Source organism: Zootermopsis nevadensis, unplaced genomic scaffold (genome assembly GCF_977971745.1).
Source record: "Zootermopsis nevadensis isolate Lab colony 2312 unplaced genomic scaffold, Znev_1.0 Znev_ptg000002l, whole genome shotgun sequence".
NCBI lineage: Eukaryota > Metazoa > Arthropoda > Insecta > Blattodea > Termopsidae > Zootermopsis > Zootermopsis nevadensis.
Window position 1 is genome coordinate 20,773,423 of NW_028259134.1, and position 15,202 is coordinate 20,788,624.

A 15,202-nucleotide genomic window follows, 5' to 3' on the forward strand; every position below is an offset into this window, starting at 1 on the left:
GGAAGGGCTTGGCGGGTGCCTGAACCATACCACATGACAAGGCCACGCTATCGCAGGCAAGAGACCAACCACAGTTCTGCAGATATCACACGGTGTTTCCAAGTTATGAAAAAGTCATCAAATTATTAATGATCCCTCACGTTAAATCCATGCAGATTTTATAACGGACATTCCACCCCGATGTCTCGGCAACACTTTTTAGAAAGTTCAACAGTAACAAGGTGTCCGTGAATACACGAAATTGTGTACACAATTTATCAACACGTTCATAATAATTACGCGTTTATAACAAGACTTCAGGTGAAGAATTCAAACATGGGGGCAGATGTCAAATACAGACAACCTCTGACTCGACCGGTTCTTGGTGTCAGGCAACTGAAGCAGACAGGCCACGACCACCTCCTCAAATGTTGGCCCACAAATGAATTTCACGTTGACTCCCTTCTCCGGGAAACAAACGGGGTACCTCCTAAAGACGAAGCGCGATTATTATGTGGTACGAAACTCACCAATTTACTTCAGCAGATCACAACACAGACGAGGATCTCTGCTATCATGAAACCTCAAAGTACCATCGTCACAAATGTCAGCTGCTGAACCACAGTCTGTTCAGTCCAGGACACACGTTCTCAGTCTCCTTCCCGAACACCGACTATGTTATCACCTGCTTCTCCCCAGTCACATTTTCCTTTAAGATTTTCCTGCCAAAATTTTGTTAGCACCTACTGGTTCTCGCTGGGTCCACAATGTATTACCCATGCAACCCTCCTAGCTTTAATTAGAATAAGTAATAAACACAAAATGTGATATTCCTTGTTACACGACCTTTCCCGTTCTCCTCTGCCGAATTTAGTTACGTGAAATTAAAAGACAAATCACAAATTACTCAAAAAGAGAAATCGAAACATAAACACTGGCTATGCTGGCTTCAAATTTGTTGTAGTTTGAGATAATTTAAAGAAATGTATTTCGCCAGCACTTAAAGGTTAAGAAAGCTTAAGGTTTACATGCGTCATGTTTGTGTTTTGGATTAAAATATATAATAAAATACAGGTCAATACACAAAACTATATTTGGGTGTTAAAATTTAAAATTTAAATGTTAAAATTTTAAATTTTAACACCCAAATATAGTTTTGTGTATTGACCTGTATTTTATTATATATTTTAGGTTAAGAAAGCTTTTTGTGGATTCTCAACGAAAGCAATTGTGCCTTATGATTTGAATGTATTAAAACACCTCACATGTTAAACCACGGGATGCATTATAAAGTCGGTATAGCAGAACTAAAGCCACTCTCATTACAGTTTCAGTAGGGACATGGAGAAATATTTGCCTAAGAAGTGGAGACGGGATTTCCAACACCCAGTATCACGAATTACTGAGTCAGCATAACAAGTTATACTCTTCAGCAAACTAATCTTATAACCTTGCAGTTTAATTAAGGTCGCAGCCTTGGAAGTCTTCGTTCTGTTCGTCATGACCGGTCGCGCAGAATACCATAGCAACAAGAAGCAGACGGAAACATCAACTGATGCCTGCTTATGAAAAATTCGACCTCCTGCCCAACGCGACAGAGAAACGTTAGGATGATGGACATTTGCAGGTCTGACGGGCGTTCAAGAAGATAGACTAGACTCGTAAACTAAGACCCACAAAATCACTTACAAGGGCCCGTCGTCTAACCGAGAACCGAACCAAGCACTCCTATAAAAATCTGATCCTGGTACGATAACAAAGGTCCTTCGGCCGGACAGGCCCTGCTCAAAACAATAAAATTAAATTCTGACGGTGGCGGCTATGGTAGCAAGAAACACAAAGGATACTATGGTGGAGGATGGAGGAATCTGTTAGCGCTCGCGAAACGCAAGCAGATCCAGACAGTTTTGTTGTTCAACACAAGAAAATCATCATTGAAATTGCAGCAATAAATTAACAAACACTAGAAAGGAGTATAATATTAAAATAGATTTTTGGAGCAACTTGTGAGGGCATAACTGTAGCAGCTGGTTCAAGACAGCGTCCGATGGCGGGTTTTGTGAACACGATAATAAACATTCCAGTTCCAACAACAACAACAAAACTGGGAATTTTCGTGACTAGCCAGCGCATACAAACCTTTCAAAGGAGTCATGCACAATGGAATTTGTAATGTGATATGGAAAGACCAGACGAAAAACTCCTACCAAAATACGAACAATGTATTTCAGTGACACGCACAGAGCAGACTTAACAGTCCAGCACAGCATTTCTCGCATCGCAACATCGAAATTAACCAAATCCACGCTGCAGTACACGCAGTTTAAAAATCTGTTGATCTCGCGTTTTAATCATCCTAAGAATATGTAGGATTTGAGATTTTCACGGTGGTGAGTCTGAAGATCGCTGTCTTCTGGGTTGTTGCGCCGTGTAGTCTGGTAGGAGTTTACCGACGTTTCAGAGGTCATACTGCCTCCGTCATCAGGGCGATGAAGGTTTCTGTCTTCTGGGTTGTTGCGCTGTGTAGTCTGGTCGATGTTTACCAACGTTTCAGAGGTCATACTGTCTCCGTCATCAGAGTATGAAGATATCTGTCTTCTGGGTTGTTGCGCTGTGTAGTCTGGTAGGAGTTTACCGACGTTTCAGAGGTCATACTGACTCCGTCATCAGGGCGATGAAGATTTCTGTCTTCTGGGTTGTTGCGCCGTGTAGTCTGGTAGGAGTTTACCGACGTTTCAGAGGTCATACTGCCTCCGTCATCAGGGCGATGAGTATGAAGATTGCTGTCTTCTGGGTTATTGCGCTGTGTAGTCTGGTAGGAGTTTACCGACGTTTCAGAGGTCATACTGCCTCCGTCATCAGGGCGATGAGTATGAAGATTGCTGTCTTCTGGGTTGTTGCGCTGTGTAGTCTGGTAGGAGTTTACCGACGTTTCAGAGGTCATACTGCCTCCATCATCATGGCGATGAGTATGAAGATATCCGTCTTCTGGGTTGTTGCGCCGTGTAGTCTGGTAGGAGTTTACCGACGTTTCAGAGGTCATACTGACTCCGTCATCAGGGCGATGAAGATTTCTGTCTTCTGGGTTGTTGCGCCGTGTAGTCTGGTAGGAGTTTACCGACGTTTCAGAGGTCATACTGACTCCGTCATCAGGGCGATGAAGATTTCTGTCTTCTGGGTTGTTGCGCTGTGTAGTCTGGTAGGAGTTTACCGACGTTTCAGAGGTCATACTGACTCCGTCATCAGGGCGATGAAGATTTCTGTCTTCTGGGTTGTTGCGCCGTGTAGTCTGGTAGGAGTTTACCGACGTTTCAGAGGTCATACTGCCTCCGTCATCAGGGCGATGAGTATGAAGATTGCTGTCTTCTGGGTTATTGCGCTGTGTAGTCTGGTAGGAGTTTACCGACGTTTCAGAGGTCATACTGCCTCCGTCATCAGGGCGATGAGTATGAAGATTGCTGTCTTCTGGGTTGTTGCGCTGTGTAGTCTGGTAGGAGTTTACCGACGTTTCAGAGGTCATACTGCCTCCATCATCATGGCGATGAGTATGAAGATATCCGTCTTCTGGGTTGTTGCGCCGTGTAGTCTGGTAGGAGTTTACCGACGTTTCAGAGGTCATACTGCCTCCGTCATCAGGGCGATGAGTATGAAGATTGCTGTCTTCTGGGTTATTGCGCTGTGTAGTCTGGTAGGAGTTTACCGACGTTTCAGAGGTCATACTGCCTCCGTCATCAGGGCGATGAGTATGAAGATTGCTGTCTTCTGGGTTGTTGCGCTGTGTAGTCTGGTAGGAGTTTACCGACGTTTCAGAGGTCATACTGCCTCCGTCATCAGGGCGATGAGTATGAAGATATCTGTCTTCTGGGTTGTTGCGCTGTGTAGTCTGGTAGGAGCTTACCGACGTTTCAGAGGTCATACTGACTCCGTCATCAGGGCGATGAAGATTTCTGTCTTCTGGGTTGTTGCGCCGTGTAGTCTGGTAGGAGTTTACCGACGTTTCAGAGGTCATACTGCCTCCGTCATCAGGGCGATGAGTATGAAGATTGCTGTCTTTTGGGTTATTGCGCTGTGTAGTCTGGTCGATGTTAACCAACGTTTCGGAGGTCATACTGCCTCCATCATCAGGGCGATGAGTATGAAGATTTCTGTCTTCTGGGTTGTTGCGCCGTGTAGTCTGGTAGGAGTTTACCGACGTTTCAGAGGTCATACTGCCTCCGTCATCAGGGCGATGAGTATGAAGATTGCTGTCTTTTGGGTTATTGCGCTGTGTAGTCTGGTCGATGTTAACCAACGTTTCGGAGGTCATACTGCCTCCATCATCAGGGCGATGAGTATGAAGATTTCTGTCTTCTGGGTTGTTGCGCTGTGTAGTCTGGTCGATGTTAACCAACGTTTCGGAGGTCATACTGCCTCCGTCATCAGGGCGATGAGTATGAAGATTGCTGTCTTCTGGGTTGTTGCGCTGTGTAGTCTGGTCGATGTTAACCAACGTTTCGGAGGTCATACTGCCTCCATCATCAGGGCGATGAGTATGAAGATTTCTGTCTTCTGGGTTGTTGCGCCGTGTAGTCTGGTCGATGTTTACCTACGTTTCAGAGGTCATACTGCCTCCGTCATCAGGGCGATGAGTATGAAGATTTCTGTCTTCTGGGTTGTTGCGCTGTGTAGTCTGGTCGATGTTAACCAACGTTTCAGAGGTCATACTGCCTCCGTCATCAGGGCGATGAGTATGAAGATTTCTGTCTTCTGGGTTGTTGCGCTGTGTAGTCTGGTCGATGTTTACCTACGTTTCAGAGGTCATACTGCCTCCGTCATCAGGGCGATGAGTATGAAGATTTCTGTCTTCTGGGTTGTTGCGCTGTGTAGTCTGGTCGATGTTAACCAACGTTTCAGAGGTCATACTGCCTCCGTCATCAGGGCGATGAGTATGAAGATTGCTGTCTTTTGGGTTATTGCGCTGTGTAGTCTGGTCGATGTTAACCAACGTTTCGGAGGTCATACTGCCTCCATCATCAGGGCGATGAGTATGAAGATTTCTGTCTTCTGGGTTGTTGCGCTGTGTAGTCTGGTCGATGTTAACCAACGTTTCGGAGGTCATACTGCCTCCGTCATCAGGGCGATGAGTATGAAGATTGCTGTCTTCTGGGTTGTTGCGCTGTGTAGTCTGGTCGATGTTAACCAACGTTTCGGAGGTCATACTGCCTCCATCATCAGGGCGATGAGTATGAAGATTTCTGTCTTCTGGGTTGTTGCGCCGTGTAGTCTGGTCGATGTTTACCTACGTTTCAGAGGTCATACTGCCTCCGTCATCAGGGCGATGAGTATGAAGATTGCTGTCTTCTGGGTTGTTGCGCTGTGTAGTCTGGTCGATGTTAACCAACGTTTCGGAGGTCATACTGCCTCCATCATCAGGGCGATGAGTATGAAGATTTCTGTCTTCTGGGTTGTTGCGCCGTGTAGTCTGGTCGATGTTTACCTACGTTTCAGAGGTCATACTGCCTCCGTCATCAGGGCGATGAGTATGAAGATTTCTGTCTTCTGGGTTGTTGCGCTGTGTAGTCTGGTCGTTGTTAACCAACGTTTCAGAGGTCATACTGCCTCCGTCATCAGGGCGATGAGTATGAATATTTCCGTCTTCTGGGTTGTTGCGCCGTGTAGTCTGGTCGATGTTAACCAACGTTTCGGAGGTCATACTGCCTCCGTCATCAGGGCGATGAGTATGAAGATTGCTGTCTTCTGGGTTGTTGCGCTGTGTAGTCTGGTCGATGTTAACCAACGTTTCGGAGGTCATACTGCCTCCATCATCAGGGCGATGAGTATGAAGATTTCTGTCTTCTGGGTTGTTGCGCTGTGTAGTCTGGTCGATGTTAACCAACGTTTCGGAGGTCATACTGCCTCCATCATCAGGGCGATGAGTATGAAGATTGCTGTCTTCTGGGTTGTTGCGCTGTGTAGTCTGGTCGATGTTAACCAACGTTTCGGAGGTCATACTGCCTCCATCATCAGGGCGATGAGTATGAAGATGTCTGTCTTCTGGGTTGTTGCGCTGTGTAGTCTGGTCGATGTTAACCAACGTTTCGGAGGTCATACTGCCTCCGTCATCAGGGCGATGAGTATGAAGATTGCTGTCTTCTGGGTTGTTGCGCTGTGTAGTCTGGTCGATGTTAACCAACGTTTCGGAGGTCATACTGCCTCCATCATCAGGGCGATGAGTATGAAGATTGCTGTCTTCTGGGTTGTTGCGCTGTGTAGTCTGGTCGATGTTAACCAACGTTTCGGAGGTCATACTGCCTCCATCATCAGGGCGATGAGTATGAAGATTTCTGTCTTCTGGGTTGTTGCGCTGTGTAGTCTGGTCGATGTTTACCTACGTTTCAGAGGTCATACTGCCTCCGTCATCAGGGCGATGAGTATGAATATTTCCGTCTTCTGGGTTGTTGCGCCGTGTAGTCTGGTCGATGTTAACCAACGTTTCGGAGGTCATACTGCCTCCGTCATCAGGGCGATGAGTATGAAGATTGCTGTCTTCTGGGTTGTTGCGCTGTGTAGTCTGGTCGATGTTAACCAACGTTTCGGAGGTCATACTGCCTCCATCATCAGGGCGATGAGTATGAAGATTTCTGTCTTCTGGGTTGTTGCGCCGTGTAGTCTGGTCGATGTTTACCTACGTTTCAGAGGTCATACTGCCTCCGTCATCAGGGCGATGAGTATGAAGATTTCTGTCTTCTGGGTTGTTGCGCTGTGTAGTCTGGTCGATGTTAACCTACGTTTCGGAGGTCATACTGCCTCCATCATCAGGGCGATGAGTATGAAGATTTCTGTCTTCTGGGTTGTTGCGCCGTGTAGTCTGGTCGATGTTTACCTACGTTTCGGAGGTCATACTGCCTCCATCATCAGGGCGATGAGTCTGAAGATTCCTGTCTTTTGGGTTGATGCGCCGTGTAGTCTGGTAGGAGTTTACCGACGTTTCAGAGGTCATACTGACTCCGTCATCAGGGCGATGAGTATGAATATTTCCGTCTTCTGGGTTGTTGCGCCGTGTAGTCTGGTCGATGTTAACCAACGTTTCGGAGGTCATACTGCCTCCATCATCAGGGCGATGAGTATGAAGATTTCTGTCTTCTGGGTTGTTGCGCCGTGTAGTCTGGTCGATGTTTACCTACGTTTCAGAGGTCATACTGCCTCCGTCATCAGGGCGATGAGTATGAATATTTCCGTCTTCTGGGTTGTTGCGCCGTGTAGTCTGGTCGATGTTTACCTACGTTTCAGAGGTCATACTGCCTCCGTCATCAGGGCGATGAGTCTGAAGATTCCTGTCTTTTGGGTTGATGCACCGTGTAGTCTGGTAGGAGTTTACCGACGTTTCAGAGGTCATACTGACTCCGTCATCAGAGCGATGAGTCTGAAGATTGCTGTCTTCTGGGTTGTTGCGCCGTGTAGTCTGGTAGGAGTTTACCGACGTTTCAGAGGTCGCCCTGATGACTCCTACCAGAATACACAGCGCAACAAGACATCCATCTTCACCCGAAGAATACATTATTTGCTGAGAAGAATTATGAATCTCTACATTACGTAGCTGTCTTCGCCTTCCTGTTATTTCCTCTCTACAAGGTGCAAATATTCTCTTCAGATCAGTGTTGTCAAATCTACATTGTCACCACTAATTACAACAGCTGTGATGTAACTGGCAAAATATTCCACGGCAGAAACACGGACTGTTCAACACAGGAGAAGAACAGTTTAATTCAAAACAAAACAGCCAGAGCTAGAGACACCAAAGCTCTTTGTCGTCAATGTTTTCTGAGGCCTATCATTCATAGTTCTGGCCGCAAAATAACCTCGCGGCTACGGAGAGCCCAGTATTTGGAAACGTTTGAACATGCCTCTGCAGCACCAATTTACTTTGTAACGAACGTCGATTTCAAACGTAACAAAATGAAAAAGCTTTTCTGCTGCGAGGAGCAACATGGGGGCATCCAGTTAATACCTGCGATAAGGGAAGGAGTCGGTCGGTACAGATCTTGGGGGCAGATAAGCTCTGTTCTCACAGAATGTAGGAAACTAAAATTTGTGCTGAAGAAGCCACGCTCTTTCGTTCCTTCATGGAACAGAGATAACACTCCTGTAATAAAAATGTGTCCAAACGATATAAGACCAATTCACGGTTCTTTTGTAAGAAAAACAAAGACTTTAAATGAACTTCTGTGATCTTCCCTTATGAAAAACAAAGGTCACATTAATAACAGAGAGTCATTCACAACAACAACGAAGCAAAGGCCAAGATATTTCGGGAAAAATACATTAATTCAAAATGAACTATTTGTTCAATCGTAATAGTTCCTAGTTGTATTAAATAATTATGCAATAACATCACATCATTTCAATTGTAGTTATTTCCTCTCATTTGAGGGGAATTCCAAATTTCCCTGTAACACAATAAATGAGAGTTACGAATTCACACAAGCCTATGCCGGCAACATAGCATTAAATCCCAATGCCAATATATTTCTCTGGTCAAATATCCAAATGCAATTCCACAAAATTTCCTTCCGTGTAACTTTTCGCTTAGTTCAAAACATTTCTCTGCAAGTTCACTGCAGAAAGAAATACTTTACTTCGCATTGCACACAAAGACGCTTTATAAGTGTGTGTAAATATAAATCAACATCTGATTCGCTCTACGAACGGGGGGGAAATATAGGACGGCAAGAAACTGTTAGAACTAAGCACTGTCCTCAACTTTATTTCGCAGTGTAGCCCTGATGATGGAGGCAGCAACCACCTCTGAAACGTTGAAAAACTTTTACCACCGTACACGGTGAAACAATCCAGAGACTGCAACCTTCGTAACTGAGGTTATGAGAACCTGAAATCTCACAACTTTTGTGTCTTCAAATCTGTCCGCAGTTCTTCCAAGGCCAAGGACTTGCGGAACTCCCTATATATATACGGCTTCTCATTGCTATTATACTTGGAATTATTATTCTAGGGCCCCGTGGCAGAAACAAATCACGCCCTCGTAACAGCGGACCACGTTACAAGCGGCTGCTAGCATTTCGAAACAACGCTACCACCACCAGTAGCCAGCCAGCCAGCCCGTCGTACATGCTCACCGGAGCAGAGACAGCGCACACCACAACTCAGCCTAGTAATAACGCCCGACGGTAAATTCGGTAAATTCAACTGCTGCCTGCCTGTCTTCAATGCAACAGAATGACAAGACCTGTACTGCCCTAAAGACACGCGTGACTTTCAAAATCTTTGACCCTTTAGAATCGAGTGGTAACTAAATGTACCAGCTGCTTTAGCAATCACTAACTTGCGTTTTGCATTATTCTCAGCGTAAACAAGGACCACTTCCTCAAATGGCAAAAACTAGTTGATCTCCGGAATGCTGAAGTGTTTTTTTCTTTGCTGTACGGACTGAATTCTTATATATCCGGGCCCAAAAGGTTAAATACAATTAATACCGCTGACGTAACTGGACAACACTAAATGACTGAGGATTGAATCTTGGCAGCGTGCCATTTCTCTCATCCCAAACGGCTCCACGGCTCAAATAGCCACCAACGTAACTGGTACCGGGAGGAGTGGGGTTTCTTTATCCGGGAACAAAACGGCCGGAGCGTGAAGCTGATCACTCATCTTCATGTAGTGCCATGGTTAATAAAACATAAAAAAATCACTGTCACTTCTCCACACGACTTCACGGCACAGCCCCAGACCACAAATACTAAATGCGTAATAGAAACTCACGTTTCACTCCAAAAACAAATTCCAAAGCAATTTGGTCCGTGGCGACCAGCGGTGTATTAACGGAGTTAATCTCCATCGCTTGGTTAGATTGAACAACATCAATATCGCACAAGATAATTTCGTTGCATTCAGTCGCCGTAAACATTTCAAGTGCCAGCACTACAAATCACAGAGCTCCTCATTATGCAGTATCCTCTCGTCTCTGGAAGTTACTCCCCTCGCTCGGAGGCAGCTTTTGTCTTACGGCGGGACGACGAGTTCAGATACTTGGAATTGTTACGGTCTGAGATCGGCAAATTTTCACACAGACAGACAGACCACGTAGTTCCGTAATTACCAATTGATAAGTAAGGACAGCGTCTCTGTACAAACCGAAGCATTCAAACAAACGTAGCTTCGCCTCATACGTTATTCCAAGAACGTCTAACGTCTTGCTCCTGTGCAATTGTCACATCCTTCCCCACATAACCTTCAGATTGCTGATATACGACGTGCTTACGTAACTTCTTGCTGATTTCTAGATTCTATAGCGTCCCTGAATTTACATAACCTTTTCAGGGTTCATCCATTCAAACATACGAAGGAGCCAATTTACTGTCCACGTATTTTTCATCATGCCAGAGCGAATTTCCTCATCCCTGTCTGTCTCGCTGCTAGAATAAATGTAGGAAAATAAAATATAAATTACAAAGACAAATGAAGAGGTGCGAGATAAGATCTCGCAGACACGTACATACGACAAAGAAACATTATTTAATTCTAAACACTCACGTCTTATATCCAAAAGAAATAAATTCCAACAAATGGTGGCACACTAACCAACCAAAATTACACGTAAATATAATACGAGTATTTCTCCACACCGAAAACTAAAATAGTAAAGAAGTAACGAAGGTATATTCAAAACGTAGCTGTTAACAACAAACCAAGTTCATAGCGAGACCAATATTCATCTACAAAAAGCGAAACATGAAAATGAAAGCAAAGTAAGAAATGATAAAAGAGTTTTGGGCCCACAACTAAGGCTTATCAGATTAGACGACCAAAGAAATTCTGGCGTTAAACAAACAAGGAAAGCCAACCAGCAAACTCACCTTTCTCTCTCTACTTTCTCTCCCTCTCCCACTCTCGCCCACGTGCTACCATTGGTCCACTCCCATACCTGCTCCCATTGGCTCGGGGCAGGCTACACCTTTCACTTCCCTGCCTATAAATCCAACACCTCACACCCTATTGGCATATTCATCGCCCTGATGACGGAGGCAGTATGACCTCTGAAACGTTGGTTAACATCGACCAGACTACACAGCGCAACAACCCAGAAGACAGAAATCTTCATCGCCCTGATGACGGAGACAGTATGACCTCTGAAACGTTGGTAAACATCGACCAGACTACACAGCGCAACAACCCAGAAGACAGAAATCTTCAAGAATTGGAAAAATACAGCGTTTCACAACGCCATTCAGTTACCGACCGAAGGGGAAAACGAAACTTTGGACGACGGAGAGATAGAGACGCGTCGGGACGCGCAGACACAGGCCTTAACGACAAAGTCCCACAGAGCTCTTGGTGATCATAACGGTTGTAATTCGTCCCCGTGACTAGCAAGTCCATCTGAAATCTGTGAATAACCGTGTACTTCTTAAAATCGCATCTCCCGAACCAGCATCCACCCATCGCATCTCCTGATCATTCTTCGTTGAAGACGACCACACCAACAATCTCGTCAGCCCTGCAAATTGTGACTACTTGGAGGCCCTTGGCCGAATTACAGAAGAATATAGTCTATTTCCAAAAAATACCAAGAATTTAGCAACACAGAAATCACAGTTGCCATTAGCAGCGACCTAAGGAAGTGTTAGCTCGAAATACACAAATTGCTTGTCACGTAAGGAATGTGTCCGCCAGATTTCCGGTCTATTACATTAGAAACTACACTGGATCGAATTTGGCGAAACTTGGTATAAACAGCGTGTTCTCCGCGCGTTTCAACTTGCTGTCATCAACAGCAAAAACATGGCCGTGAGAACTTGAAGGGTAGGAAAATACCCGTTGGTGCTACGTCAAATACTGCACTGCCATCTTCCCGAGAGCTGAAATCGTCCATTAAATTCCAGCAGCGAAAACTCGCAGACTAGAAACACGAAGTTTTGTACAACAGCTGATTTTTTAACAGCACGAATCTTTCATTCCAATGTAAAACAAAACATAATTTTAACAAAAAGATGATATCGCGAAATGTTTTTTTTTCTTACACAACGATAACGAGTAACACAGCGCACTTAAGCATGCCAAACTTTAACGATGGCATCTTTCCAACATGTCTGGCACTACAACACTACAAACAAGGCCTTTTCTTCGGAGCCCTAAAATGCACTGTCAACGCCAATAACTATCAATGCCTGTCGTTATTTGAACAACAAATGGAAGGAGGAAAATAGGGAACACTAGAAAATTAGAGCCTCAGCAAGGTTACTAGTTAAAGTCGAGCGAAGTTCGACTCAGTTCGGATCAAAATCTCGTATTCTGTCGTTGCGCCGTGTGGTCTGATATAAGTGTACCGACGTTTCTGAGGTGCCTGCTGCCTCCATCATCAGGCGTAATAACTCAGAAGATAGCCATCTTCATACTCGACCGCGTCAGAACCTGAAAGCCCACACAGGTCTTGACTTCAGGGAACTCGGGAGTCGATTACAGTCGACAACAGCAGACGACCACGCAACTGACGAAAAGCAGATCTGGACAAACATTCGACCGATTTCGGAAATGAGGCGTTGGGCAATAACATGTTTTCGAATCAAATAATTGGGGAGCACACCTGGAAAAAAAATGTTACAGAAGCGAGTAGTCACGGGGAAGCATTAAAATTTTAAGGACATTTACGAAACACCGTGTAATCTATACAGTTCACTGAGCACGCCAATTTTCATTATCTCTCTGAAAGCTTGCGATATTATTTACGACCATTTCATCCTATTATCATCATCACAGTCTACACCGAAAGTTCAATTGCTTTTTCACTTGGAACGGGGCCAAATTAGTAATATCCATCCCACCCCTTGCGAGGGACAAGCTCTGATTGGACAATGATGTACAAATGTGATATCGCGGACAGCCAATGGGAGACTTCGTTTGCTACACTACTTGGAAACTGAACATTCGCCTATGACACTACAAGTAACACTTCTTTGTAAAAATTGTCGCTCGCCGGCTTCGCACAGCGGAGAGCCGGGTTTGCGCCAAGGGCAGTCCATGTGGAATTTGTGATTAACAAAGTGGCACTGGGACAGGTTTCTTTCCGAGTCTTTCGATTTCAACCTGTCAGAATCATTCCACCACTGAACCATATTTACACACGTATCATCTGGAAATTACAAATACTTATTCAGAAAAATAAAATTTGGTACTCGCTGTCCATAGCCGGAGTTCAAGTGTCGTAGTCAATGTCACTTCCATTACAGGAAAAAAAATCCTTTCAATTAGGAATTTACTAGCTTGTACAAACAATATGTTTAGCATTTATTAGAGATATGTTTACAGATCGTAAATATGATCACAAAATATTAAAGTATTCATGCAGGCTAAAGTGTTGATCTATGTCAAATTTTAAAATCGTAAGAATGCGATGGAGATCTTCAGCTCTGAAAATGGAGACAGAATATATCTTAGAAACGCTGGCATTAGTTGAATTCACACGCTCCAGAAGCCAAACCACAATCTCACATCACAAGATAACACTCACAGACTTGCAATCTGCACGTCTGTACAATCCTGTTAATTTAAAGCGGTCAATGAGTTCACCTGCGCAGAAACTCCCGAGTCACTCACAAAGTCGTCTCTCAGGAGCGAGGGCGTCGGTTTACTAACAGATGAAAATGCCAACTAGACTGTGAAAAACAGACGACGGTGGCATTACAGACCACAAACTGTCAGTGTGTCGCCTCTACTGGGACACAAATTATGAACAGCAACAGAGGTCTACAGGTACGAGAACAAAAATAATTCCTGGTATATCAACAAATATGCCAATTAACGCTCAAAATGCCTTCAAGATACCTGTAAAACCTGTCACTACCTCTCCATTCCCTTAAGATATCGGAGCTCACAGGTTTCCTTTTCCCCCACTACCGTTAGCATCCACCCCTCACGCGCAGGCCAGAGGCCCGCAATGATAAAATGACATGACTGTATACTCGTGGTTGACACAACTTACTGGCGTTGAGAGGCGTCAGGGTTAGGCCGGTGGACGAATGTTGGTGGTGAGACTGGTGCAACACGCCTGCAGCCATGGAGTGGCGGGCCCGCCCCTGCTGATGGTGATGGTACGACGTCACACTGTGATGGGGGCCTTGCTGCTGCAGATGGCCGTGGTGATAGTGGTGATAGTGATGGTGATGTCGCGAATACCCCTCCAGGGTGTACAGAGATGTCGTTACAGCCGAACCGGAAGCGTTAACCACTTTGACCGCAGGGGAGGGCGTAAGTTTCGAACGACGGACGCCATGAATCCGCTGAAGACGACGCAACGAAGTGACTCTGGGCGGCAAGGCGAACCTGTGTTGGAGCCGTGTTAGTCGGCTTCTCTTGATCAACTACGTTTGTTCTGCGGGCGACCTTGTCTTCTCTCTCTCGCCCTTACTGTCGTGATAATCTTCTGATCCGTTTACACTCCTTAAATAAACAAGTGAGGATAATATTCTCAGTATGCTGCACTGGGCAAATCATATTTAACTCCGCTAGTTATAAACTGTATTACTGCTTCTACAAACGTGAAGGGACTGCGAGAACTGATATTATTGGCACAAAACGTTATTGGTAAGTTACCTAAAAATCGCAGATAATCTAACACTCTTCCATCGAATAATTAAACCTAACTTCTTGAAACAACGCGATACCCAAGTTATTTCCTGTGCATAACTAACATCTTGAGCCAAAATGCATGTACAAGGATCATCAAGAACACGGTGACTGGTGTTACAAATGAAGGCTACTTTGGTTACTTGATTTTAATTTCATGTGACACAACTGACCTGTGATAAAACGATCACAACATATAATATTACAAACGAATGGATTATGTACCGTATCGATAATTTACCTATGAATAGTTCTGAGTAAGCCCCGGGCGGATGCGAGGTCACAATATTAAGCGACGATCAATTTCCTTTGAAAAGGACGGCATTGTGGGTTGTTGCGCCGCGTAGTCTGGTAGGCGCTTACAGACGTTTAAGAAATCCGTGCTGCCCCATCATTAGGACGATCATAAAAGAAAGCAAACAGCTCTGAAACGTCGGCAAACGTCTGCCAGACTACACGGCACAACAGCTGAGAAGACATCCATCTTCAGACTCACCCCCCGCGAAAAAAACCCAGATCTCAATTTGTCTTGACGTGAACACACTTTATCGCTTGGATTCCTCGTTTAGTCGCGGTTTTGCTGAGGAAAACATGGAAACACTCATTC

At 44.9% G+C, this 15,202-nt stretch overlaps 1 protein-coding gene across 9 annotated transcripts in view; it reads right to left on the reverse strand.

Annotated features, from left to right (window-relative positions):
- Positions 1 to 15,202, reverse strand: part of Camta (Calmodulin-binding transcription activator) — a 158,589-nt gene that overhangs the window by 80,757 nt on the left and 62,630 nt on the right. For 3 of the 9 annotated variants that reach the window (XM_087356220.1, XM_087356213.1, XM_087356204.1), the window contains exon 2: positions 13,952 to 14,409. The exons of the other annotated variants lie outside the window; for them this stretch is intronic. In XM_087356220.1, the coding sequence (XP_087212346.1) occupies positions 13,952 to 14,027 (76 nt within the window). In that variant the 5' untranslated portion in view covers positions 14,028 to 14,409. The remainder of the gene's footprint in view (positions 1 to 13,951; positions 14,410 to 15,202) is intronic. 9 annotated transcript variants of the gene reach the window in all.